The following is a 24,443-nucleotide window of genomic DNA, read 5'->3' as shown; positions in this document are numbered from 1 at the left end:
ACATCTTCTTCCTCTAAGCCAAGCTGGAAAAGTAGGAAATTTTTAATTAAGATAAGAAATAAAAATCTCTTAAAAATTTAAATGCAAACAAAAAATGAAATTTGATTATTTTCAAAAATGTTGCATTTGAAAAAAATTAAACAAAAAATACTTACATTATCATAGGAAATGACCTGAATCAATCCTTCCTTGGTTAAATTTAGAAAAGCATTTGTCTTTACGCATTCCGATGCATTTTCTGCGATGTAGGTGATGCATTTCTCCAAAAATGGTGTGGCAAATTTTGCACCTAAAAGTATTCCAAAATGGTTTAAAGCACTGCTAAAAATCACGGATAAAAAGATTTTTTTTTCGGAGTTGAAACATTGAACACTAAATCCTTTTCGTTTAGTTCACTTTTATTTATATTATACAGCAGCGGCTCACAGCTTACACTAAGAGTTCATCGTCCATCACACTCTGAAAAATTGTTTTCTTCAATGAGAAACATCAATTATTGTTGTGAAATTAAATTATTCGTAAAACATTGATCATTCAGGAGTTTCCCGCCTTCCAATCTCGCTCAGTTCGTCACCACATTCTGGATCAGGGTGATGTTGTCGCCTTTGAGCATTATTCGTCCCAGTGGACGTCGATTTTGCTTCTTGATGTTGTATTCCTCGGCCTCGTCCAGCACCAGATTCATATATTCGTCAAAACCGACTGGAAGGAATGGATAAAATAATTCAATGAATATTTTTCAAACAAAATGTAGTCACCAACTCCGAAACAATCGCGTAAAAATAGAATTTGGTGTACTTCCAAAATTTAGTTTGAGGTTATGCTCAGGATGCCGCAAGTAGGATACTTACCGATATGGCCTTCTATTCGGAGGTGAGTGTTCTCGTAGAGCCAAACCTGGACACGGGATCTGTTCTGCAGGTAGCGGAAGATCAGGTTGATGGGTTGAACCATCACCTTTTGCACTTTGGAGCCTTTGAACGACATTTTCCTGGCCGAAATTCAGTCACTTTTCCGTATCAAATTTTAACCAAACGTTCCCCGAACGAAAGACGCGAACAAGAATGAAAACAAGCCGATTGTGACGTTTCGTTTGACAACTGCAACCATGATAGTCTTTTTCGCTTGTATGTCTAAAATATTATAGCAAACCGATTGAGTCGCCACCTAGTGGGAACTAGCTGAACCCGATTATAAACTTGAGAGATTAATGCTATTCTCGCATAGATGGCAAAACGAACAAAATACTTCACACTGATAAAATAAGCAGTCTCATTTTGATGAAATTCAACAATAAATAATAACGATTTATAAAATAGTTGAATAGGGGAACGGTTCGGCACTTCAACCCATAGCTCCTATTTCCATCCCATCAAAGACAAAGCAATGAGAAGGAATTTGATTTGTTTCTCATTTTTGTGATTTTTTCACCAGTTAGCTTGTTAGCAAAAAAAAGCGACGAGTTTGGTGCTGTACTTCTTTGTTTTGCGATGAGATGAATATATGTTCAGTGAGATGCAAAATGGAACAGTTCAGTTCCCCTGTCTTATTATTATTATTATTTTTATTAAGAGACTTGCATGCCTAGGTTGGCTAATCGCTATCGAGCTGGAATCTCAATTATACAACTTTTATCGGTATGAACGTGGTAAAAAATATTCTAATGTGTTTGTTCCTTTCATAAATATTTCATGACGTTTCCGGGATTTTTGACGTAGAACTACGTCTGTCTTTTCTATTAATGGGGTACACTTTACGATTGCAAAAAATCGAAAAACGTCACGAAAATATGATAGACTTTGACTGTTAATATCTCAGCCGTTTCTCGGTGGATTTTCAATTTTCTTGGACCATTCGATTAAGGAAGAGTCAACGCTTCATACCCAGTGTACACTGAAATCGCTTTTTACGCGGTTATTTTAACTGGAATCGCTTTTTATACGATTTTTTTCACTCGAATCTTGGGATTTCCGTGGTTCATTCAGACATATTTTGGGATTTTCGCGGTTTTTCACGTTGTTTTAATTTACGCGGTCCATATCCTCCGCGTAAAAACCGACTGCAGTGTGTTACAATATTTATGTATGATAATATTTACTATTGAAAACTTGCTTACAGCTTAGGGGCAAGCCAGAGTAAACGCGACGTGCGATGCGACGCGACGCGACAGTGCAATTTGACAGCCTGTTGATAATGATTGTTATTCTTTTACGTGAGTCGCGTCGCGCCGCATCGCTCGTCGCGTTTACTCTGGCAGGCACCTTAGCATTCGGTTTCGTTGAATCAGTGAATCGCGTACGTGTATCGCAATTCGCAGGATTTTTCTCCCATAGCACTACATTCCAACTGAAACTTGGCCTGCTTTTCAACTTAGTTATCTATTAGCATTTCTTTAGTTATAAATTGAAAGCTTTGCATGAGTATGTGACAAAGTCAATGGAAACACTACGCCCAGAGTGTTGAGAATGTTTCCCACTCAAAAACATCCAAGATCAAATCAAGAATCTATCTCGCAATCTCTGGATTCTGCGCCTTTGTTCGCAAGGCTAACAGGAAACTTCAATCCAGCATAGACGTCGAATTAATGCAACTTCCAAGGCTTTTAGGTGGTGCAGTTCGTTTCTGCTAACTTACACGCGCGTTTTCTCTCGAAAACTTGGGGACGTTTGACGGCAACTTCTCGCTTACGTCTATTGATACCAGTAGAGGGGCTCGGAATCGTCTTCGCTGCTGCAGTGGATGCGTTCTGTGAAACTTCGGCTCGTTTTTGCTGATTCCTGTCGGAAGACAATGATTACGCTCTTCCCTAATGTATGCCTAGATAATCAGCTCCACTGTATAATAAACTGGCAACCTTCTCAGACAATTATTATTACAACAAAGTTTGCCGCGTCTTGTAAACGTTCATACCACCATACGCTAGAAATAAATACCACAGACAAACAGACGTAACAGCTTGAACATTTTTCTGAAAAATCCATCGGTCAACTCCTCTACCACCATCTTGCGAGCATGTTACACGAAACAATGTTTTGTATGATATTGTCACCAGAAGGCGCTGGAGTGAAATGTCAAACTCGAAGGATTACGATGCCAGCGCCCCTAGTTGTGAAACGCGCAATCAATCAAATTCAAAATGATCGTTGAAGTCATGGTCGATGGTAATTTCTCTAGTGTTACGTCTGTTTGTCTGTGTAAATACTCTTTTCTAAAATAGATTTTCCTCGCGAGTTTAGTGTTTGACATTCAAATCCGATTCCCTTTTATCCGCTGGTGCTTGTCTAGTGTCCGCCGCGTGTGTTCCACTCTGTTCGTCGTCGTGCGGTTCCCCGGACGATCTATCGTTCTGGCTTCGATAGTCCGACAGGTAATGGCCCCAGAGAAGAGCCCCAGTGCGCGAAAGAAGATTTGAGGTTACGTTTTGCGTTTTTCCCTCCGCACGAGGAGGAAGAGAGGTAGTGTTATTTTCCCTCTGGGTGAGAAGCACATAATCGCGAGAGAGTGAACGATGGTTGACGCGAGGTTCGGTGTGCCTAAATTGAATGGGCAAAACTGGCAGACGTGGAAGATACGTCTAGAAATGCTTCTGTGCCGGGAGGATCTTTGGCACACGGTGAATGATCCGGTTCCAGAAGAAGAAGAAGACCGTGATGAAGATTGGTGCAGTGCCGATAGAAAGGCGAAAGCCACGATTGTTTTGCTGCTGGAAGACAGCCAGCTCCCACTCGTGAAAAACAAAAAGTACGCGCGTGATGTTTTTGAAGCACTGAAGAGCTATCACCAGAAGACAAGTCGTTCGGTTCGGGTTTCGCTATTGAAGCGATTGTGCGCGATCAATTTAGTTGAACACGGTGATCTCGAACAGCACCTCAGTGAGATCGACGATCTGTTCGATCGTTTAGATGCCGCCGGAACGAGATTGGATGTTGACACAAAAATTTGTATGCTCTTACGCAGTCTTCCTCCGTCATTTGACGGGATTGTTTCCGTGTTAGATAACAGGTCAGACGACGACATTTCAATGGACGTCGTTAAAGCTCGTTTGATGGACGAGTACCAACGCCGTCGTGAGCGTGACGGAGCCTCAGCAAAACCCGAAAAGGCTATGCGTTCTCAAATGAATCGTTCAGGAAACAAGCCGCGGAAGGAAACTCGAACGTGTCATTTTTGTAAGCTACCCGGCCACCTCCAGCGCAACTGCCGGAAATACCTTGCTTCTCAAAAGGAGGAGGCAGTCAAGAAAGAGCAAGTGAAGGCGAAGGCTGCTCACAGTGAAGTGCGAAATGTTGCGTTTACCGTCGGTCGTGAATTTTCGTCGTGGATAATCGACAGTGGAGCCAGCGCTCATATGACTTCTGATGAGTCGTTCTTCACTTCACTGAAGAAATATGAAGCAGGATGGATTACCCTCGCCGATGGTAAGCGAACCCAGATTCTCGGCCAAGGATGTGGTGTACTATTTGGTATAGACGATAAAGAGAAAACGGTGAAGATCGAAATGAGTGGAGTGCAGTTTGTACCCGGACTCGCATCCAGTTTAATATCTGTGAGTCAGTTGGTTCAAAAGGGACTTAATGTGACCTTCGGGAAGGATAACTGTAAAATTTTGGATCAAAGCGGTGATATAGTTGCAACTGGTAGCCGAAGTTGTGGATTGTATCACTTGCGCCAGGGTGCGGCTTCGTTGGCCGCTACAGTAGGTCAGCACACTGAAAACTGCAGACATCAGTGGCATCGGCGTCTGGGTCACCGTGATTGGGTGGCAGTGGAGCGTTTGTTAACGGACGATATGGCAACAGGAGTAAAGGTAAGCAAATGTAACCTGAAAATTGTTTGCGAATGCTGTGCCGAGGGGAAATCGGCTCGTGCTCCATTTCTACCAGTGGTTGAGAGAAAATCTAACCAAGTGCTCGACATTATCCACACCGACTTGTGCGGTCCAATGAAGGAAACGACTCCAAGTGGCAATCGTTATGTGATGCATCTAATTGATGATCACAGCCGGTTTACTGTAACGTATTTGCTGAAGAACAAATCGGAAGCTGCGGGAAACATTAAGGACTTTGTGAGATGAGTCGAAAATATTTTCGGACGTAAGCCACGCGTGATCCGCTCTGACGGCGGCGGAGAGTTCGATAACTCTGACTTGCGAAGCTTCTACAAGAAGGAGGGGATCGTGCCACAATATACTACGGCTTACTCGCCGCAGTCCAACGGAGTCGCGGAGCGGAAAAACCGCTCAATTACCGAAATGGCAACCTGCATGTTGCTAGATGCCGGACTGGAGAAGCGTTTTTGGGGCGAAGCCGTGCTGACGGCCACCTATCTCCAGAACCGATTGCCATCTCGATCGATCCAACGCACACCATATGAGCTGTGGTGGGGGAGGAAACCAGACCTCAGTCATCTGCGAGTATTTGGAAGTGAGGCTTTTGTGCATATACCGTCAGTGAAGCGAGCGAAAATGGAGAGTAAAGCGCGAAAGTTGACTCTGGTTGGCTACTCTATGGAAAGTAAGGGTTATCGATTCGTGGATCGTGCGACCAACCAGATCACAGTGAGCCGGGATGTTAAGTTCATTGAACTCGGCAACGGATCGTCAGCGTTGGAGTTTCCGATTGTTCCTGAGGAGGAGCGCCGCATAGCAGTGGAAAAAGTGAAGATTTCGCCGTTCACGGGAGACGCAGAAGAAACAGTGGGTGTGAAAACACAAGAAGATCCTCTTAATGTGCAGCGACGAGAAAATGAACCTAATGACAATGATAGTGGTGAAAGTGTGTATGACTCTTTGAGCGACGAGGAAGAGCCCCGAAGCCGTGAAGTACGGCGATCTACAAGGATGAATCGTGGTGTTGTGCCTCAGTATCTCAAAGATTTTGAAGTTACAGCAGGAAGTGCGGAATATGCCAAAGAAGAAGAACCAAACAGTGTTGAAGAAGCGAAACAAAAACAAGTGTGGCGCGATGCAATGGCTGATGAACTCGAATCGCATCGTCGAAACGAGACTTGGGAACTCGTGTCGCCGCCCAAAGGCCGCAGGGTTATCGGTTCGAAATGGATTTTTAAGGTGAAAAAGAACGAATCGGGACAGGCGGTGAGGTGCAAAGCCCGCATTGTGGCGCAAGGGTATGCGCAAAAGTACGGTATTGACTTTGGTGAAGTGTATGCTCCTGTGACGCAACAGGCAACATTCCGCACGTTCCTCGCTGTGGCTGCGAAGAAAGGACTTATTGTGAAACATCTCGATGTCAAGACGGCATACTTGAATGCTGAACTCGAAGAAGAAGTGTTCATGAAACAACCGCCAGGGTTTGCGGTACCAGGTCAGGAGGAGTTGGTGTGTCGACTGAAGCGTAGCATTTACGGCCTACGACAATCGGCAAGATGCTGGAATAAGAAGCTGCAGGACGTTCTTGGCCGGCTTGGGTTTCAACAGTCTATCGCAGATCAATGTCTGTTTTTCAAAAAGGTACGTGGTAAAACAATGTTTTTGTTAGTATACGTCGACGATATTCTTATCGCATCTGCTGACGAAGAAGATATCAGCCGGATACACGCCGCTCTCAACAACGTGTTTGAGTTAACTTGCCTGGGGAACGTTAGTCACTTCCTGGGCATGGAGGTGAAAAGCGAAACTGGGACTTTTAAATTGCGGTTGCTTACGTACATTGATCAGCTGTTGGAGAGATTCGGGATGAGCCAGGCTAAATCAGCTAAATGTCCAATGGATCCTGGGTATGCTAAAAACGTCGATACCAGTGAAAATCTCCAGAATCCGACGCACTACAGGAGTTTGGTAGGCGGCCTGCTCTATCTTTCGGTTTGCGCCCGACCAGACATTGCCGCATGTGTGGCTATTCTGGGGCGCAGGTTTGCTAAGCCTACAGAACGTGATTGGACGGCAGCTAAGCGGGTGCTGCGCTACCTGCAAGGTACGAAGAAGTACTGTCTAAATCTAACAGCAGATCATAGTAGTGTATTATCAGGATACTGCGACTCGGATTGGGCCGATGATGTCGAGACGCGTCGGTCAACGTCAGGATTCGTGTTTCACTTCGGTGCTGGTGCGATTGTGTGGGCGAGCAGACGCCAGACTTGCGTGACACTCAGCTCCATGGAAGCGGAGTACGTCGCCCTATGTGAGGCAAGCCAAGACGCCATTTGGCTGAGGCACCTGCTTTGTGACCTCGATGAAGAACAAACCCTACCAACGATTTTGAAAGAGGACAACCAGAGCTGCATTACTTTTGTGAAGACAGGGAGATCGAGTCGGAAGTCGAAGCATATCGACACAAAAGAGCGTTTCGTCGAGGAGCTCTGCAAGAATGAACAGCTAACCCTGGAGTACTGCCCTACTGACGCCATGGCAGCTGACGTGTTGACGAAACCGCTTGGCCCCGGGAAGCTCGAGCGATTCAGAGAAATGCTTGGGGTGTTACCGTAAAGGAGCTACACATTGAGGAGGAGTGTCGGAAGACAATGATTACGCTCTTCCCTAATGTATGCCTAGATAATCAGCTCCACTGTATAATAAACTGGCAACCTTCTCAGACAATTATTATTACAACAAAGTTTGCCGCGTCTTGTAAACGTTCATACCACCATACGCTAGAAATAAATACTCTTTTCTAAAATAGATTTTCCTCGCGAGTTTAGTGTTTGACACTCAAATCCGATTCCCTTTTGTCCGCTGGTGCTTGGCTAGTGTCCGCCGCGTGTGTTCCACTCTGTTCGTCGTCGTGCGGTTCCCCGGACGATCTATCGTTCTGGCGTCGATAGTCCGACAATTCCTAGGTGTTTACCGGAGTAAACGCATAGTCCGACGCAACTCACGTGAAGCAATTATAACTTCTTCACTGCGTCTGCTCTGACTTACTCCATGGGATGAGCACCAAACGCCGTTGACAGCCCAGCTTCCACGATGGGCTTTTCTGTAATGAGCCACTGGGGCTTTAGACTGACTTAGTGGCAGGCGCTTAGTCTCTGTTCCAATTAACGTTGGTAATGTCCATGTGATTTGTCGCCATTTTATCAATTTGGACAAGAGCTAAAACATGCTCAAAGCATCCCATGAAGTGTAGAGATTCAACTGTTATAAAATTGAATCGTGTCAGTGGTTTTTGAAATTTTGAAAAATTCGTGCTGGAAGATGGATTTCCGAGATTTAACGTGCAGAGTAGACTGGCCCAGGAAACAAAAATTTCAGTTCAATCAAAGTTAATTGCCTATTTCCGGGGATTAAACCACCCGACTTGGACGTTAATTTATTAACAAAAAGTTGTCGAATTCCACGGGGCGCCCCCCATGATTGTGTCTTTGGGTGAGAAAATCAATCTCTCAAAATTTCAGCTCAATCGCTTGTTGCATAAGCTGACGCAATTGATTTGAAGTTTGTATGGGGATTTCAGAAAAATACTCCTCCGTCAATCATTCGATCTGGAAATTGGTTCTGATTGCTCGATTGAGCTCAGAATTGCAAAAACGGCTGTTGGTATGCTACAGAACGATTTCACAGAACATTGTATGATGATAAAATTAACTTTTATATAGTTTTCGGCTGATACGATTCTATCAATAAATCCAAAAATACACAATTCAGCTCCTAATAAATTAGTCGAAAGCTGAGTAAAAGTTAATTTAGTCATCGTACAACGTTCTGTGAAATTGTTCTGTAGCATACAAACTGCCATTTTTGCAAATCTGAGCTCAATCGAGCAATCAGAACCAATTTCCAGATCGAATAAGTGACGGAGGTGTATTTTCTTATACATTTTGACTGAAATCCCCATACAGACTTCAAATTAATTGCGCCAGCTTATGCAACAAGCGATTGAGCTGAAATTTTGAGAGATTTTCTCCCCATACTAAGCTGGCCAGTCTTGTGGAGACGCTTTATCAGTCAGGGTTGTGCTGAATCACTCTCAAACGATAATTATTGGAATTTTTGTTTGATAACTTCTCATTAGTGAAAAGTAGGCGAGTTGTCATTGGCGATAATTTTTCAAATTTTGGAATCGATTGGTAATAAACACGGAACTATCATTTTAATGTAAACCTAAACTTATCTAATACCAATTTAATGTCAACAATGAAGTTCAATCGGATGTTTGGCATTGTGTTTAGGTGTTATAAGTGTTATAGGAAAATAAGTTTAAAAGTAGCATTTACCAATATTTAGAATCAAGATACAATTATCGATAAATTCTTACTCTCTAGCGAGTTTTTATCAATTGATAATTTGGATATGTAAACGCTTGAGAGTGTTGTTCATCCTCGATTATTTGAAAATTCAATTTTTTGTTTGTTTTTGTCTTCCTTTCCAAATAATGGTCTCAGGAGCACAGGATAAACAACGAAAGCAGAGGCTCGGAGGGCCTCCTTTCAAGAGGCTCGGAGGGCTTCCTTTCAAGAGGCTCGGAGGGCCTCCTTTCAAGAGGCTCGGAGGGCCTCCTTTCAAGAGGCTCGGAGGGCCTCCTTTCAAGAGGCTCGGAGGGCCTCCTTTCAAGAGGCTCGGAGGGCCTCCTTTCAAGAGGCTCGGAGGGCCTCCTTTCAAGAGGCTCGGGGGGCCTCCTTTCAAGAGGCTCGGAGGGCCTCCTTTCAAGAGGCTCGGAGGGCCTCCTTTCAAGAGGCTCGGAGGGCCTCCTTTCAAGAGGCTCGGAGGGCCTCCTTTCAAGAGGCTCGGAGGGCCTCCTTTCAAGAGGCTCGGAGGGCCTCCTTTCAAGAGGCTCGGAGGGCCTCCTTTCAAGAGGCTCGGAGGGCCTCCTTTCAAGAGGCTCGGAGGGCCTCCTTTCAAGAGGCTCGGAGGGCCTCCTTTCAAGAGGCTCGGAGGGCCTTATTTCAAGAGGCTCGGAGGGCCTCCTTTCAAGAGGCTCGGAGGGCCTCCTTTCAAGAGGCTCGGAGGGCCTCCTTTCAAGAGGCTCGGAGGGCCTCCTTTCAAGAGGCTCGGAAGCCTCCTTTCAAGAGGCTCGGAAGCCTCCTTTCAAGAGGCATATTATGCTATTTGCTAATCTTTATGGAAAAAAATTATTTTTGTTTTTATTCTTATTCACATAATACTATACTCAAATTTTGTATATGTTTTCAACATTTTGACCATATCATATGAGTGAGAAAATATTTTGACATTTCTGAACATTTGTAGGCAATTTAATTATTAAATGAAATTTGCAATCTCAGGAGTAATCATCATCATAAATTTAATCGCCCTGTTTGTCTGTCCTGTGACTAGCCAACCAGACGCAGTAAGCGGGGAAATTCCCACAAAAAATAAAATATTTGACATTCTTTTTTACTATCAGATTCAGAAAACAAAACCAGTGACAACCTTAGACAACCAGACACAGCATTTGATGAAAAAAATCACAGACAACAGACATCACGGTCGCTACTGCGTCCACAAATTAACTAGTAAGTAATATTAGCTAATATTAATAGTTGGTAAAAAATATTATGTGACGCAAATTAGAGGAAGGTGGGGGGGGGAGTTTATTGTCCTATTTGTAACGCTATTCATAAGTATTTTTACATTATGCATCAGTTAAACGAGATAGCTAGTTGATGCCATTCAAAAATTGTCAAAAATCTCAATCATATTGATAATATTCACATTTCAAAAAAGTGGTGATATTCTGTTGCCGGAAAACTCATGAGGCAAAACGCCTTTTAGCTGGCAGCTCCTAGGGAACAAAGCACCACGCGTCGGCGAATCGGTATTCTGGCATGGATAGTGAGTAGAGTCGCAAGTACATTGTAAGTTAGTGCCACTTTTGCCTCGCCAAAATGTTAGATGTTTCTTCAAAATGGTTTTTCCGACCTTCTCGTAAAATAGTCCAAATTACATGGAGTTACATCAAGATCTTCATTGAGAGATTTCAGTAACTAAATATTTCTCGCGCTTAGTTTCATAGGGGCGTAACTGTATAGATCGATATATCTTTGTTCATGGTTTTATTTTATTATTGTACTGAATTGCGCTAGTTTGTCGATGATTTAATGGTTTGGTGTGATAAAGGATGATTGTATCTTGCACCAGAATCAATAATCACGGTTGTAGCTTTTGAAATAATTGAGCTATTAACAAAATATAAAATCGATTATGAGAAATCGATCAATACAGTTACGCGGGTCCGCGACGTTAGGCATAAGTACGTTAGGCATAATGGACGATAGGCATAATATAAGTTAGGCATAATGGACGTTTGGCATAATTCTGCCTTCTTTATGTCATAGGCTGTTCTTTGGGTCAATTTATGCCTAACGTCCATTATGCCATATGTCCATTATGCCATACGTACATTATGCCTAACGTACTTATGCCGAACGTCCTTATGTCTAACGTACTTATGCCTAACAGGGTATACCCCAGTTACGCCACTATGAAACTAAGCGAGAGATTTGCTTTGTTAGACTTGTTAGTAAACCATTAATTTATTGAAGAAGAATGTCCTCAATGGTGATCACTGATCAGTTTTTAATGCGGATTTTTCTACTTTTCTTCTAAAAATAATCAAAGCAATCTGTCGTTCAACATTTCATAAGGATCGAATCCCAACGAAGAAGGAAGCGCTCCAAGTGATTTTTTGTAACAATCACATGACAAATCAAACTATTCCAGTAAGCATTAAAAAAGTAGCTAAAAAGGTCGTAAACTTACAAATTAAGGGTTGCGAGGCAAAACGCGTCGATGTTGTACAAAAGTGTTTGCAACAGATGTACGACAAATGGCGAGGTATTTTTTCTTAAATTACTTTAAATCCCACAATAAATTGTGTAACTTTCTAAAGATATACAGCGGTTCAAAAGCAATAGCTCTCCAGCTGCTGATGCAAAGAGGAAGCAGTTTGTAAAAACCCTGTTTAATCCACCTAGCGGTGATCGTGCCTTTCTCGTGCATTATAAAAATAGTATTTTGGCCTAGCCAATTTTCAATAGGAAACAATGGGAGAGTATTCTGCGTCGAATGCAACTTTTTGCGAGTAAATCGGTTAAGGATAAGTACCTGAAAAATGAGTGACATTTTTTTTGGGTGTGTGCGCACAGACAAACACACACACATACATACAGACATCACCTCAATTCGTCGAGCTGAGTCGATCGGTATATAACACTATGGGTCTCCGGGCCTTCTATAAAAAAAATGTTTTTGAAGCGATCATATAGCCTTTACGTATACTTAGTATACGAGAAAGGCAAAAAATCCGATCCATTACCTTGTGTTATATTATATCATGCGCGGAGAGTACGATGGAGTTATTGAAAGTTTTCAATAAAGATGAATATGAGACGAAAGAAATCAATTAATTCAAATATTATAGATGCTAAAGAAGTAAACAAGAAGAGAAAATTCTTTGTCTTTCTTCTTCTATGTATAAAAATAAGTTTGCATTTCCTTTGAGGCAATATAATTCACGAACGGATGGATCGACTTGCAAGATTTCACCAATCGATTCGTCTTGGGCTCTGATGTATTAATATATACTACATAAGAGTCGAATAATTTGACGAGGTAAGTAGGGAAATCGTCAAAATGCAACGGTTTCATGAGCTCTGAAGAAAACCATCAAGCTCAAACTAAAATCGATCTAGAGTGCGACGCTGTAATCAGCTAATTGATTGACAGATTGAAAATAAAACTCGAGCGAGATCGGACAAGTTAGCCTAGTTATTAATAAAATGTTTCTTATGTGTGCAAATATTCACTCTTCTACATCCTTTGATTGCATTCACAGGTACTAGGCCTAAAACAATTAACATAACAACTCCAAATGTTGCAGGAGCATTTGAAAGAACTGGAATATCAAACAGAAATGCAAGTAGGTATGATACTGGAAGCCACATTTGAAGACAAACACATGAAGTCACCTGACACAAGTGTTTATTCCTTGAATTAACAAACCATTCGCCGTTCCCGAATAAAGCACCGCGAAGTACCTTTTTTCAAGAAATGAATAAAATAATAATGAATAAAATAATTATTTGTTATCACAATTACTTTATATCTATCTATCTTAATCTTAACTAAATTTGCTACTGTACTGAATGATATTGTCCTCGGATGAGTTTGCATTTATTTTTCTCCAAAAGGTGTAAAATAAAATCAACATGATTTTTTGAACTAACAGCAAGCTACCAAAGTAAATATAATAACAAAGAAATTGAGCTCGTACCTATAATTGTGTGATAAGTAATCTTATTTTCTCAATTAATCCTTATTTTTTGTTTCAAAATTTTAATTTTCAATGTTGAGAAGTCAGATAATTCCACTAGCGGTGATGGTGTCTTTTTCGAAACAATCGATGAACATCGTCTCAGTGTAAGGCATTCACACTATAATTGTCTACCTAAAGGCGTTTACTGACGCTTGCTTTAGGGGAAACTGGACACACATGATCCCCACTTTTCATTTCGGATTTCATATTATGACAATCATGATGTTTCCAAGAGGATCTCTCTGTGTGTAGGTGATCGATACATAAATATTAAATATATCTTTGTTGTTTCTAAATCTAATTATCCTGTTTCTAATATTAAAAATCAGCCACAGTTCTCAAAACCCATGGCCAGTGGTAAATATCGCGGAGTGCCTATTTCGGAACCAACAAAAAAGGTCTGTGATGCATCGCGGTCGCCAGACTACTACCAATACCGTCGTGATCATACCAGGCTTGTGACTCCATACATCAATGTGGAACTGTCACGCAAGCTTGAAACATTATATTGACGTGTATATTATCAGTACACAAATGCGATTTCTTTTAAAATACTGAATAGAAGCGGTAGGATTAGCCTTTTGTTAAACGTTCTTTGGAAAGACAGACAGGAGACTTGTGATAAAATACGATGAAAACAGTGATTCTAAATAAACTTACCCCTTAAAAAAATACAATTGATTAGTAGATCTAACAGTACTGATTTTACACCCAGTGATTTTTGAGTATTTTCAAAACTTTATTCTTGGATTGTGAGTTATGTTTAAACTTTTAAACCGGAAAAATTATAACAGATCAATAAGTTGCATGTAATACAGTAACATGCAAATGTAATTGAATACAACAAACGCCCTAATATATGCAATATCGGGATCAAGTGTGTCCTTGAGTGTGTCCAAACTGTGGGGGATCAAGTGTGTCCATGTTGAGTAGGGGAAGTGGGGGTAGCACGCCCATAGGGGTTAAAACGCGCCACCCCTGAATAAGGTTAAATATCCCCATTTTGATTATTTTCAATAGTCTATACGATAAAGCAATGAAAAATATTGCCATTGGATACATATATTTCATGATTTTTCTCTAGTTATACATGAAAAACTCGAAAAACGATTTTTGCGTGTTTTGATGCAATTCTAGCTCGGTGGAATTTAGTCTTTCTGTCGCTGTTATACATTGATAAATTAATAATTGAGCCATGAGCCATGCTGCTTACTCGTGTTCTTTATGTTCCACACGAAATCGTCGTCAAAAATGGTTTTAAAACGATTTTATGAGCCTTCAAACTTCTGAGGTCGGTGTGGGGCATTACGCCCATGCTCATTTCGTATGACCGAAACAGCTGAAACATTCGGTTAATTGCCTTAATGTAGGCAATTAAAATGAAAATCAGTACGATAAGCACATGCGCGTTTTAACCCATCCACTGGCGCATCTCACCCGCATGGTTTCAAAATCATTTTTTTCGGGTGCTTTTAAAATCAAATTTCTGTGCAATAAAATGGACAATTAGATATCTGTTATCGGTAGTCAGTCGCAGATATGCTGTTCTTCAGTATGCGCTGATGAAAACTGGCTGAAATGGTGGTTTTCATTGATAAAAATGGCATTTTCCTTAACGTGGGCGTCCTACCCCCAGTTCCCCTATTTATCTTGGTTTATTTTTCCATTCAATGTGAAATGAGCAATGACCAATTTAATGAGCTTAATCAATTCTTCAATAATAAAACTACGTCCAGTAAAAATTTAACACGTTTTGGTTGGATATATTCAAACTTTTTAAACTTTTTCCCTTTGCTGAAAAAAAGAATTGAGAACGCTAAAATAATAAAACCTTTCTAAAATCCATATACAGAAAAGAACTAACATCAAATGTTACTCATATTCAATCATCTGTCTAACTGATCTGTTCACACATATCAGTGGTATAAAAATGTTATTGGGTTTCAAGAAAACAGGGGAGGGGGATCATGTGTCCCCGGGGATCACGTGTGTCCAGTTTCCCCTATAAATGTTACAAAGTGAAAATTTTACCATTTTCTTCATAACTTTAAGAATAAATGGCCGGTAGTTATAAAATTCAATGCTACTTGTTACGAGAATATTGGGTAAGGATTATTACACACATACACACACGTACACAAACGTACACACACAGCAGATAGACATTTTGTTCATTTCTTCTAGTTATGTCGTATGGTACATAATACAATAGGTCTCCGAGAATTATTAAAAAAGTTTGATATTATCGTAATTCAGTTCAGTTAGTTCTTCTATTGTTTTATCTACAACAACTCGCTTTGAGAGACGTTTTTCTTTTTTTTTGCCTTTCTCGTATACGGTAAAGGCTATATGATCGCTCCAAAAACAAACTTTTTATAGAAGGCCCGGAGACCCATAGTGTTATATACCAATCGACTCAGTTCGACGAATCGAGGTGATGTCTGTGTGTGTGTGTGTGTGTATGTGTGTGTATGTGTGTGTGTGTGTGCGCAAAACTACTCAAAAAATGTCACTCATTTTTCGGGCACTTATCCTCAACCGATTTGCTCGCAACAAGTTGCATTCGACGCAGAATCCTGTCCCATTGTTTCCTATTTGAAATTGGCCAGATCGAACTATGGGATCAGGAGTTATGGCCAAAATACAAATTCATACGAAAAAATCGCGTAAAAAATGTCACTCATTTTTCGGGCACTTATCCTCAACCGATTTGCTCGCAACAAGTTGCATTCGATGCAGAATCCTGTCCCATTGTTTCCTATTTGAAATTGGCCAGATCGAACTATGGGATCAGAAGTTATGGCCAAAATACAAATTCATACGAAAAAATCGCGTAAAAAATGTCACTCATTTTTCGGGCACTTATCCTCAACCGATTTGCTCGCAACAAGTTGCATTCGACGCGGAATCCTGTCCCATTGTTTCCTATCTTAAATTGGCCAGATCGAACTATGCGATCAGAAGTTATGGCCAAAATACAAATTCATACGAAAAAATCGCGTAAAAAATTTCACTCATTTTTCGGGCACTTATCCTCAACCGATTTGCTCACAACAAAATGCATTCGACGCAGAATCCTGTCCCATTATTTCCTATTTGAAATTGGCCAGATCGGACTATGGGATCAGAAGTGATGGCCAAAATACAATTTCATACGAAAAAATCGCGTAAAAAATGTCACTCATTTTTCGGGCACTTATCCTCAACCGATTTGCTCGCAACAAGTTGCATTCGACGCAGAATCCTGTCCCATTGTTTCCTATTTGAAATTGGTCAGATCGGACTATGGGATCAGAAGTTATGGCCAAAATACAAATTCATACGAAAAAATCGCGTAAAAAATGTCACTCATTTTTCGGGAACTTATTCTCAACCGATTTGCTCGCAACAAATTGCATTCGATGCAGAATCCTGTCCCATTGTTTCCTATTTGAAATTGGCCAGATCGAACTATGGGATCAGAAGTTATGGCCAAAATACAAATTCATACGAAAAAATCGCGTAAAAAATGTCACTCATTTTTCGGGCACTTATCCTCAACCGATTTGCTCGCAACAAGTTGCATTCGATGCAGAATCCTGTCCCATTGTTTCGTTTTTGAAATTGGCCAGATCGAACTATGGGATCAGAAGTTATGGCCAAAATACAAATTCATACGAAAAAATCGCGTAAAAAATGTCACTAATTTTTCGGGCACTTATCCTCAACCGATTTGCTCACAACAAGTTGCATTCGACGCAGAATCCTATCTCATTGTTTCCTATTTGAAATTGGCCAGATCGGACTATGGGATCAGAAGTTATGGCCAAAATACAAATTCATACGAAAAAATCGCGTAAAAAATGTCACTCATTTTTCGGGCACTTATTCTCAACGGATTTGCTCGCAACAAGTTGCATTCGACGCAGAATCCTGTCCCATTGTTTTCTATTTGAAATTGGTCAGATCGGACTATGGGATCAGAAGTTATGGCCAAAATACAAATTCATACGAAAAAATCGTGTAAAAAATGTCACTCATTTTCCGGGCACTTATCCTCAATCGATTTGCTCACAACAAGTTGCATTCGACGTAGAATCCTGTCCCGTTGTTTCCTATTGAAAATTGGCTATATCGGACTATGGGATCGAAAATTATACCATTTTTGCCTTTCTCGTATACTAAGTATACGGTAAAGGCTATATGATCGCTCCAAAAACAAACTTTTTATAGAAGCCCCGGAGACCCATAGTGTTATATACCGATCGACTCAGCTCGACGAATTGAGGTGATGCCTGTGTGTATGTGTGTGTGTGTGTGCGTGTGTTTTTTTTTTTTTTTTTTACAAGGGTTAAAGGCCATCAAAAATCTGCGCGACAGACACCTTGAGCATCCACACTATGCTCGAAGGCGAACAGAGATGGGCTCCTCCCGACCTGCTAAAAATTTGCCTCCCGGATAAACCGGGTCCCTTATCCTCCTTATCTCGATCCCCCCGTGACCTCGGGATGCTGCAACAACCTGGGGGGGTGTCGGCTGTGCTCGTGAACTTCTAAAATTCCGGCCCCTAGCTTAGGCTAGTTCGCCGACTGGCTTGCTGAGATCCACTGCTACGTTGTCTCGATCCCTCGGCGGTCGTACCGAAAACTTCCTCACTCGAATCCTCCTGACTTCCCCCGGCGTCGAGGGTGGTCCACCAGTTCCGGTGAAGGAAACTTCCGCACTGATGGTGCCCCGACTACCGGCGGCTATCGCAGGGGACGCTTTCGCGCATTGCGCCGTCTTCGTCTTCGGGTTGCAGAGGTGGTCCGACAGTTCCGGTGGTGGATGACGTCCGCACTGTTCAACTTTCTGCGGTTACGTTTCGTCTTGAGCGCAGCTCCCCAGGCTGGAGATCCGTACCTCAGTATCGAGGATGCTACTGCTGCCAGAAGACGCCTACTGCTGCTTTTAGGACCACCCACGTTCGGCATGATCCTTGCAAACGCACTGACCATTTTAGATGCCTTTTCGCAGGAATAGTCTACATGGGTGTTGAAATTCAACCGGTCGTCGATCATCACTCCTAGATGCCTCAAAGCCCGCACGGACGGTATGTTGTGCCCTCCTATGGTAAGCTGGATCCGCTGGATCTCGCGGCAGTTGCTAACCAGCATCACTTCTGTTTTGTGGTGAGCAAGCTGCAGTTTGACTCCATTCATCCAGTTTTCAACTGCGTCGGTCGTCTCCGCCACCAGCATTTCTACCTCTTCCAGCGACTCTCCGGTTATCGTTAGAACGACATCATCCGCGAATCCGAAAATCTTCACGCCTTTGGGCAACTTCAGTTTTAGAACTCCGTTATACATAATGTTCCACAGCGTCGGGCCTAGAATGGAACCTTGCGGAACACCTGCGGTAACCCTAATCGACTTCTGCCCCGAATTCGTTTCGTAAACCAGGATCCGGTTCTGGAAGTAACTTTCAATGATTCTACACAAGTAGTCAGGAACCCGCATACCGTGCAGCGCTGCGGCGATAGCCTCCCAGCTGGCACTGTTAAAAGCGTTTTTGACGTCAATCGTTACTACAGCGCAGAATCGATTGCCGCGCCTCTTCTTCTTGGCCGCTTTCTCTGAAACTTCAATGACCGTCCTGATTGCGTCCACCGTCGATCTGCCTTTTCGGAATCCGAACTGCATTTCCGATAAGCCGGTCTCGCCTTGGGTGAACTGCGTCAGCCGATTAAGGATAATCCTTTCCAGAAGCTTCCCCAGTGTATCCAGCAGGCATATGGGCCTATACGATGCTGGATTCCCCGGCGGTTTTCCTGGTTTCGGCAGCAGCACTAGTTTCTGGATCTTCCACCTATCCGGAAAGTTACCATCTGCTAGGCATTTCTGCAGCACCATCCTAAACAAATCTGGAAACGCCAGTATCGCAGTTTTTAGAGCCACGTTTGGAATTCCATCCGGACCCGGAGCTTTCTTCATCTTCAGACCTTTCGCCACTGATGACAGCTCGTCGTTGGAGACTTGCATACCTGCAATGGTTACTCCGTCTTCATCTACGTACGGTGTAGGTGGCCACATCGTAGAATCATGCTGCGGGAAGAGACCATCAACGATGATCTTCAGCTTGTCCGGACACATTTCCGCTGGCGTCGCTGGACCCCTGATCCTCGCTGTTACGACCCGATAAGCGTTGCCCCAAGGATCAGCGTCAGCTTCTCGGCACAACTCCTTGAAGCAGTTGGATTGGCTGACTTTAATCTCCCGTTTGAAGGCCGATCTAGCTTCACGGAAGATTATCTTACGCTCCGCTCTGACTGTTTCAGACCTTGCTCTCTGAAAGTGTCTTCTGGCTCTGAGACACGCAGCACGAAGGCTAGCAAGAGTATCGTTCCACCAGTAATTTAGCCGCCGGCTTTTCCTTGGCTCCAGTCTCCTTGGCATCGTCGCATCGCATGCCCTCGCAAGAGTTTCTGTCAGCTCGTCTGCATCGAGATTTGTAGCGCCGCTGTCCGCTCGGAGTGCTTCGATAAAAGATCTTTGTCGAAGTCCTTCGCCTTCCATTTTCGCCCGCTATTCCTAATCTCTCGCCGTACCGTCTGCATTCGTGTTCCAACACAATACCGGATCGCCTGATGATCACTATGTGTATAGTCCTCACTAACTCTCCAGTTCATGTTCCTCACCAGCGACGGACTGCAGAACGTGACGTCGATGATGGACTCCCTGCCATCTCTGCGAAATGTACTAACGGTACCTTCGTTGCACAGCCTGACGTCCAGCTTTGCCAACGACTCCAGCAAACTGTAACCTCTGGGGTTAGTCAGCCTGCTTCCCCACTCCACTGCCCAAGCGTTGAAGTCGCCTCCTATGATTACCGGTTTTCGGCCGATCAGCTTCTCCGTGAGTGAGTTCAGCATCCGGTTATACTGCTCCAAAGTCCATCTTGGGGGTGCGTAGCAGCTACACACGTAGATCCCGTTGATTTTGGAGATAACGAAACCTTCGCTTGAGCTGTCTACCACTTCTTGAATAGGGAATTTGCCCATCACTTGGATAGCTGCAATCCCCGATGAATCCGCCACCCAGTTGCCGTTGTCAGGAGGGATCCGATACGGTTCAGCAATAATTGCCACGTCACACATTGCTTCTGTTGTCGACTGCCACAACAGTTGCTGTGCGGTGTCGCAATGATTGAGATTCAACTGGATGATCTCCATTAATCCCGGCCCGCCATCGCCTTCTTGTATGTAGGGCATTGGAAGCCACCCGTCGTATGGTCGTTTCCGTCCTCCGGTTTGCAGAGCAGGCATCTTGGTTGCTTCGTGCAGTCCCTAGCAGGGTAGAAATATTTCACAGTCAATGCAGTGAAAAACATGGATCTCAGTAAAATCTGCTGTCGCCTTCATCGCCGCCGTGGTGAGTGCGACTGGGTGCAGCCGAAAAATCATTTCCAACACCGACTATTAAATTTCGCATTCAGCCACTCACAAGTCGCTCTGACATGCTGCTCAGTTCGCGCCTTACCGTATGACTGTGAGTGGCCCATTTAAACGCGTGGTGAATTTTTTCAATTTGCTGGGTGAATGTGTACATTTTGCTGTGGTATATTTCATCTTCGCGGCGCTGTGGGTGATGTGAGTTCTTTGTTTACTTTTCTGCCTCTCCGGGAATGTGAGGTTGATTTCAAAGCAGGAAGAAAATAAAAAAATGATATAAAAAAACATCACCTTCATCCAGTGCTGCCGAATATTTACAACCCTGGTCCCTAGCAACGTGTCCTTCTTCACCACATTTCCTACATAGACCGGATCTATCCGGGCCTTTGCAGTTTCGCGCCTGGTGGCCAAACGCCATGCATTTGAAGCATCGCTCCATCTGCTTGGTGACTCGTGGGGCGAATCTCAACGGGCACACCGACCATCCTACTTTTACCTTGCCCGCCTCCACCATTTGGTTGGCAGCCTCTGCTGGTAGTCGTATCGCTGCTACTTGTGTGCCACCGTACGCTCTCCTCAGTCGAACCGTCATTTGCACTTCCCCAGCTTGCATTGTGAGACCAGTGCATCCCTCAGTTCGTCTTCCGTCGTGATCTCGTCCAGGTCTCTGCACTCGACCACTGCTTCCTGCGTTAGAGCTCTTACGTTACCGTCACTGCCCAATGAATTGGCAATGAGCTCCCGGAAGGCCGAGCTCTTGATCGTAGGATCCTTCTTCAGCACGAACAGCAACTCCCCCGCCTAGTTCTCACCACTTTCTCACCCAAGTCTTTTAGCTCCGGGTCCTCTCTCACTTTCTTCAGGATCGCTGCGTACGACGTTTTATCGCTCGCTTCTACGATCAGGGCATCACCTTTAACTCTCTCCCGAGGAGAACGACGTTTTTCTTGTTTCTTCTGTTCCTTCCTCTTTTCCACATTCTCCTTCTGCTGCTTCCTCTTCTCCCGCTGGTTTTCCACGGTCTGCCACTCACCATCCTTGACACGTTCCTTTAGAACGCTGGCAAAGTCTTGCACGTTCCGTTGCTTTTTCGTGCCTTCCTGCTCTCCAGGCGAATCCCTTCCTCGTTTTTCCGTGCGAGTGGTTCGGGGACTTTTGGGTGCCTGCTGTGTCTCAACTGCTGTATGCTTCGCCGCATCTTTCAGCACCTTTTCAGCTGCTTCGGCTTTCTTTTTCAGCGCGATCTGTTCGTGTTCGGCTGCTTTTATGGCGGACTTAATGCTTGTCACTAGAAGCTTGATCTTCGTGTGAACATTGTGCTTGTCCTTCACGAAGTCATAAAGCTCGTTGACTCGCTTCCGCACCTTCATCAGGTTGGACTTCCCGAATTGTAGCTCCTCCTGAGTAGCACTACTTTCCGATTTTTGGGTGGACACCCTATTCCCGGATCCTAGCTCCTGTTGGCCTGCCTGGTACTGCCTTACTCGCAACAAGTTGCATTCGACGCAGGACACTCTGCCATTGTTTCCTATTGAAAATTGGTCAGATCGGACTATGGGCTCAGAAGTTATGGCCAAAATACCACTTTTTTCACAGAAAAAAATGTCACTCATTTTTCATGCACTTATCCTTAACCGATTTACTCGCAACACGTTGCATTCGACGCAGAATACTCTGCCATTGTTTCCTATTGAAAATTGGTCAGATCGGACTATGGGCTCGGAAGTTATGGCCAAAATACCACTTTTTTATAGAAAAATTGAGTAAAAAATGTCACCCCTTTTTTCAGGCACATATCTTTAACCGATTTACTCGCAACAAGTTGCATTCGACGCAGGATACTCTACCATTGTTTCTTATTGAAAATTGGCCAGATCGGACTATGGGCTCAAGAGTAATGGCCAAAATACTATTTTTATAATGCACGAGAAAGGCACCATTACCGCTAGGTGGATTAATCAGGGTTTTTAATATAATTTTCAATTGATAAATGATCGAAACGTTTGATAATCAAAGTTACCCCCAAATAGAAAAGTCAAAAAACTCGACAAAAAAGATATTTAAAACAAGTTTAAAATTATTCAACTATCAAAAACAACAGAACATACGTTCTACATGTAGCAGTACCCTAAGGTACTGAAATATATGTTTGTGACTATGAAAATAATAAAGGTCTTTGATTTTGATAAGGATATTGCAGTCATTTTTTTACACTATCAGTGATACACGTCCTGTAACCCTAAACGTAGAATTTTCGTAAATTTAAAACTTACCTGAAGCTTTCTCTTGAATTTCCATAACGGCGGCAAGAAACGTACATGCATTGGCTACCGACATGGTGGTTCTCACGTGTTCCTCGCAGGCGATTTTGAGCTCCTCAACGCCAAGATCCTGCGCCAAGGTCATCATTTCGAATACCTTCGAGTCCTGCAACATAATCTGAAAAATAAAATCATTGAAAATGTAAGATTTAGTCAAAACAAAAAGAATTGAAATCGATTGCCCACCTTTGCAGTGTACACGTAGAGAATGAACTGACGAAATATGTCCGGTTCAATATGTGGCAGACGGATGGGAGTGGGTGTTCCGGGGGCAGATGGGAGAACCGAGCATCCAGGTATTCGGCATATCTCGCCACGTTTTTGTGTTTGAAAGGATTTGCACCTGCAGAAAGTTATATGTAGTCTAATAAAAATGTTTTGATTTTTTTAGAAGCTGTTAGTTTCACAGTATCAAATTACTAAGTAACATAATTTGTGCATGACTTGTTTCATTAAATTATTCATGTATGTATTTGCCATTTATGGGTAAAGCCTCAAAGACAAATCAATGTTTACTCAGTATGTCTACCAAGTATTGTATATCAATTAAATTTAATTCCGGGCTTCTTATAAATGCTTGCATTTTTTCTACGTTCATGACCTGTACAAACCTTGCCATCAAAATAATCCGATGTGCGTAGATCCTCTCTTCGATTGTCCCCAGAATAAACACCACATCCGCCGTGTCCTGATCGTCGGACAGTTTCTGTAGATCATCCAACAGCTGCGGCAATCCTGCCAGCACCTTGTCACAGATCACAGACTGCGCACGGCTTCCCATCTTCTCGGAGTCACTGTGGTAGCTAATTTCGTATTTCATTCAATCGAGATTCCTTGCCGATATGCGTCTCAAAATAAATTCACTCGCGCAGGCCCAGCACCACTTGGGTCATTCACCAGCTCTCGCCGAGTCGTAAACAAATCAAGTAAATACACAAAACACGTTCTCTAGCCCGCTAAAGAATGATCACGTTTTATGTTTTGATCGGCGTCTCGCTTTCTTACGCAATACGCAACAAACCACATAGGGCACGATGGAGCATAAACAAAACACGTGCGATAAAACCAACAAGCATCAACCGTAAACACATCGAGATCTTCGATCCTGAGCTTATGTTTGTGCAACAGGTAAGCCAATTCTTTTGCACCTCACTCACACCACCCGAAAGCATAAGCCAACAAAAATAATGATCCTCAAATCAGTGAATCCAATCGATTGAAAAAACCTTTCAAAACAACTAATCTAACGTAATTCAAAAGACGTCGTTATTTTAATGATGCTGCGCATAGTGAAACGGTCACGTAAACACTATTTTCAATAAGATCCTTTCAAAAATTGCGGAGATTTAAGTTGGGAAAGCGACGAACCTGGCCCACTTATGGACAACTGAAGACACTAACCGACTGACTGAGCCCAAACCGGCAGTGTGCAGCAGCCAACCAGAGCAGTTAACTCTCTTCGTTTTTTCTTTGGGATTCCAGACGGACGATCGCCTGACTGACCAG

General features: G+C 43.0%; 2 protein-coding genes across 2 annotated transcripts; both read right to left on the bottom strand.

Moving 5' to 3' along the window:
* Positions 1 to 5: 5 nt before the first annotated feature.
* Positions 6 to 24,443, bottom strand: LOC134202155 (BTB/POZ domain-containing protein 19-like; the record flags this gene model as incomplete). The annotated part of the gene is made up of 5 exons (XM_062677203.1): positions 23,549 to 24,443; positions 23,124 to 23,280; positions 22,890 to 23,055; positions 156 to 289; positions 6 to 23 (listed from the first exon to the last, which is right to left on the bottom strand). Coding segments are annotated over exons 1-5 (684 nt in total), but the record flags the coding sequence as incomplete, so codon positions are not given.
* Positions 381 to 1,076, bottom strand: LOC134202152 (probable small nuclear ribonucleoprotein E). The gene is made up of 2 exons (XM_062677200.1): positions 852 to 1,076; positions 381 to 702 (listed from the first exon to the last, which is right to left on the bottom strand). Exons 1-2 carry the CDS (start codon positions 985 to 987, stop codon positions 563 to 565), a joined length of 276 nt encoding a protein of 91 aa, XP_062533184.1. The 5' UTR covers positions 988 to 1,076; the 3' UTR covers positions 381 to 562.

This window comes from Armigeres subalbatus, unplaced genomic scaffold (genome assembly GCF_024139115.2).
Source record: "Armigeres subalbatus isolate Guangzhou_Male unplaced genomic scaffold, GZ_Asu_2 Contig1041, whole genome shotgun sequence".
NCBI classification, from domain to species: Eukaryota; Metazoa; Arthropoda; class Insecta; order Diptera; family Culicidae; genus Armigeres; species Armigeres subalbatus.
The sequence above is the reverse complement of the archived record's forward strand: the minus strand, read 5'-3'. Positions and strand labels throughout refer to the sequence as shown.

Excerpts from the sequence above, each read along its gene's own strand:
- LOC134202152 (XM_062677200.1), bottom strand. The coding sequence starts at position 987 with ATGTCGTTCAAAGGCTCCAAAGTGCAAAAGGTGATGGTTCAACCCATC. Across the intron at positions 703-851 it reads CCGAATAGAAGGCCATATCG|TCGGTTTTGACGAATATATG; the intron begins GTAAGTATCCTA and ends CATTCCTTCCAG.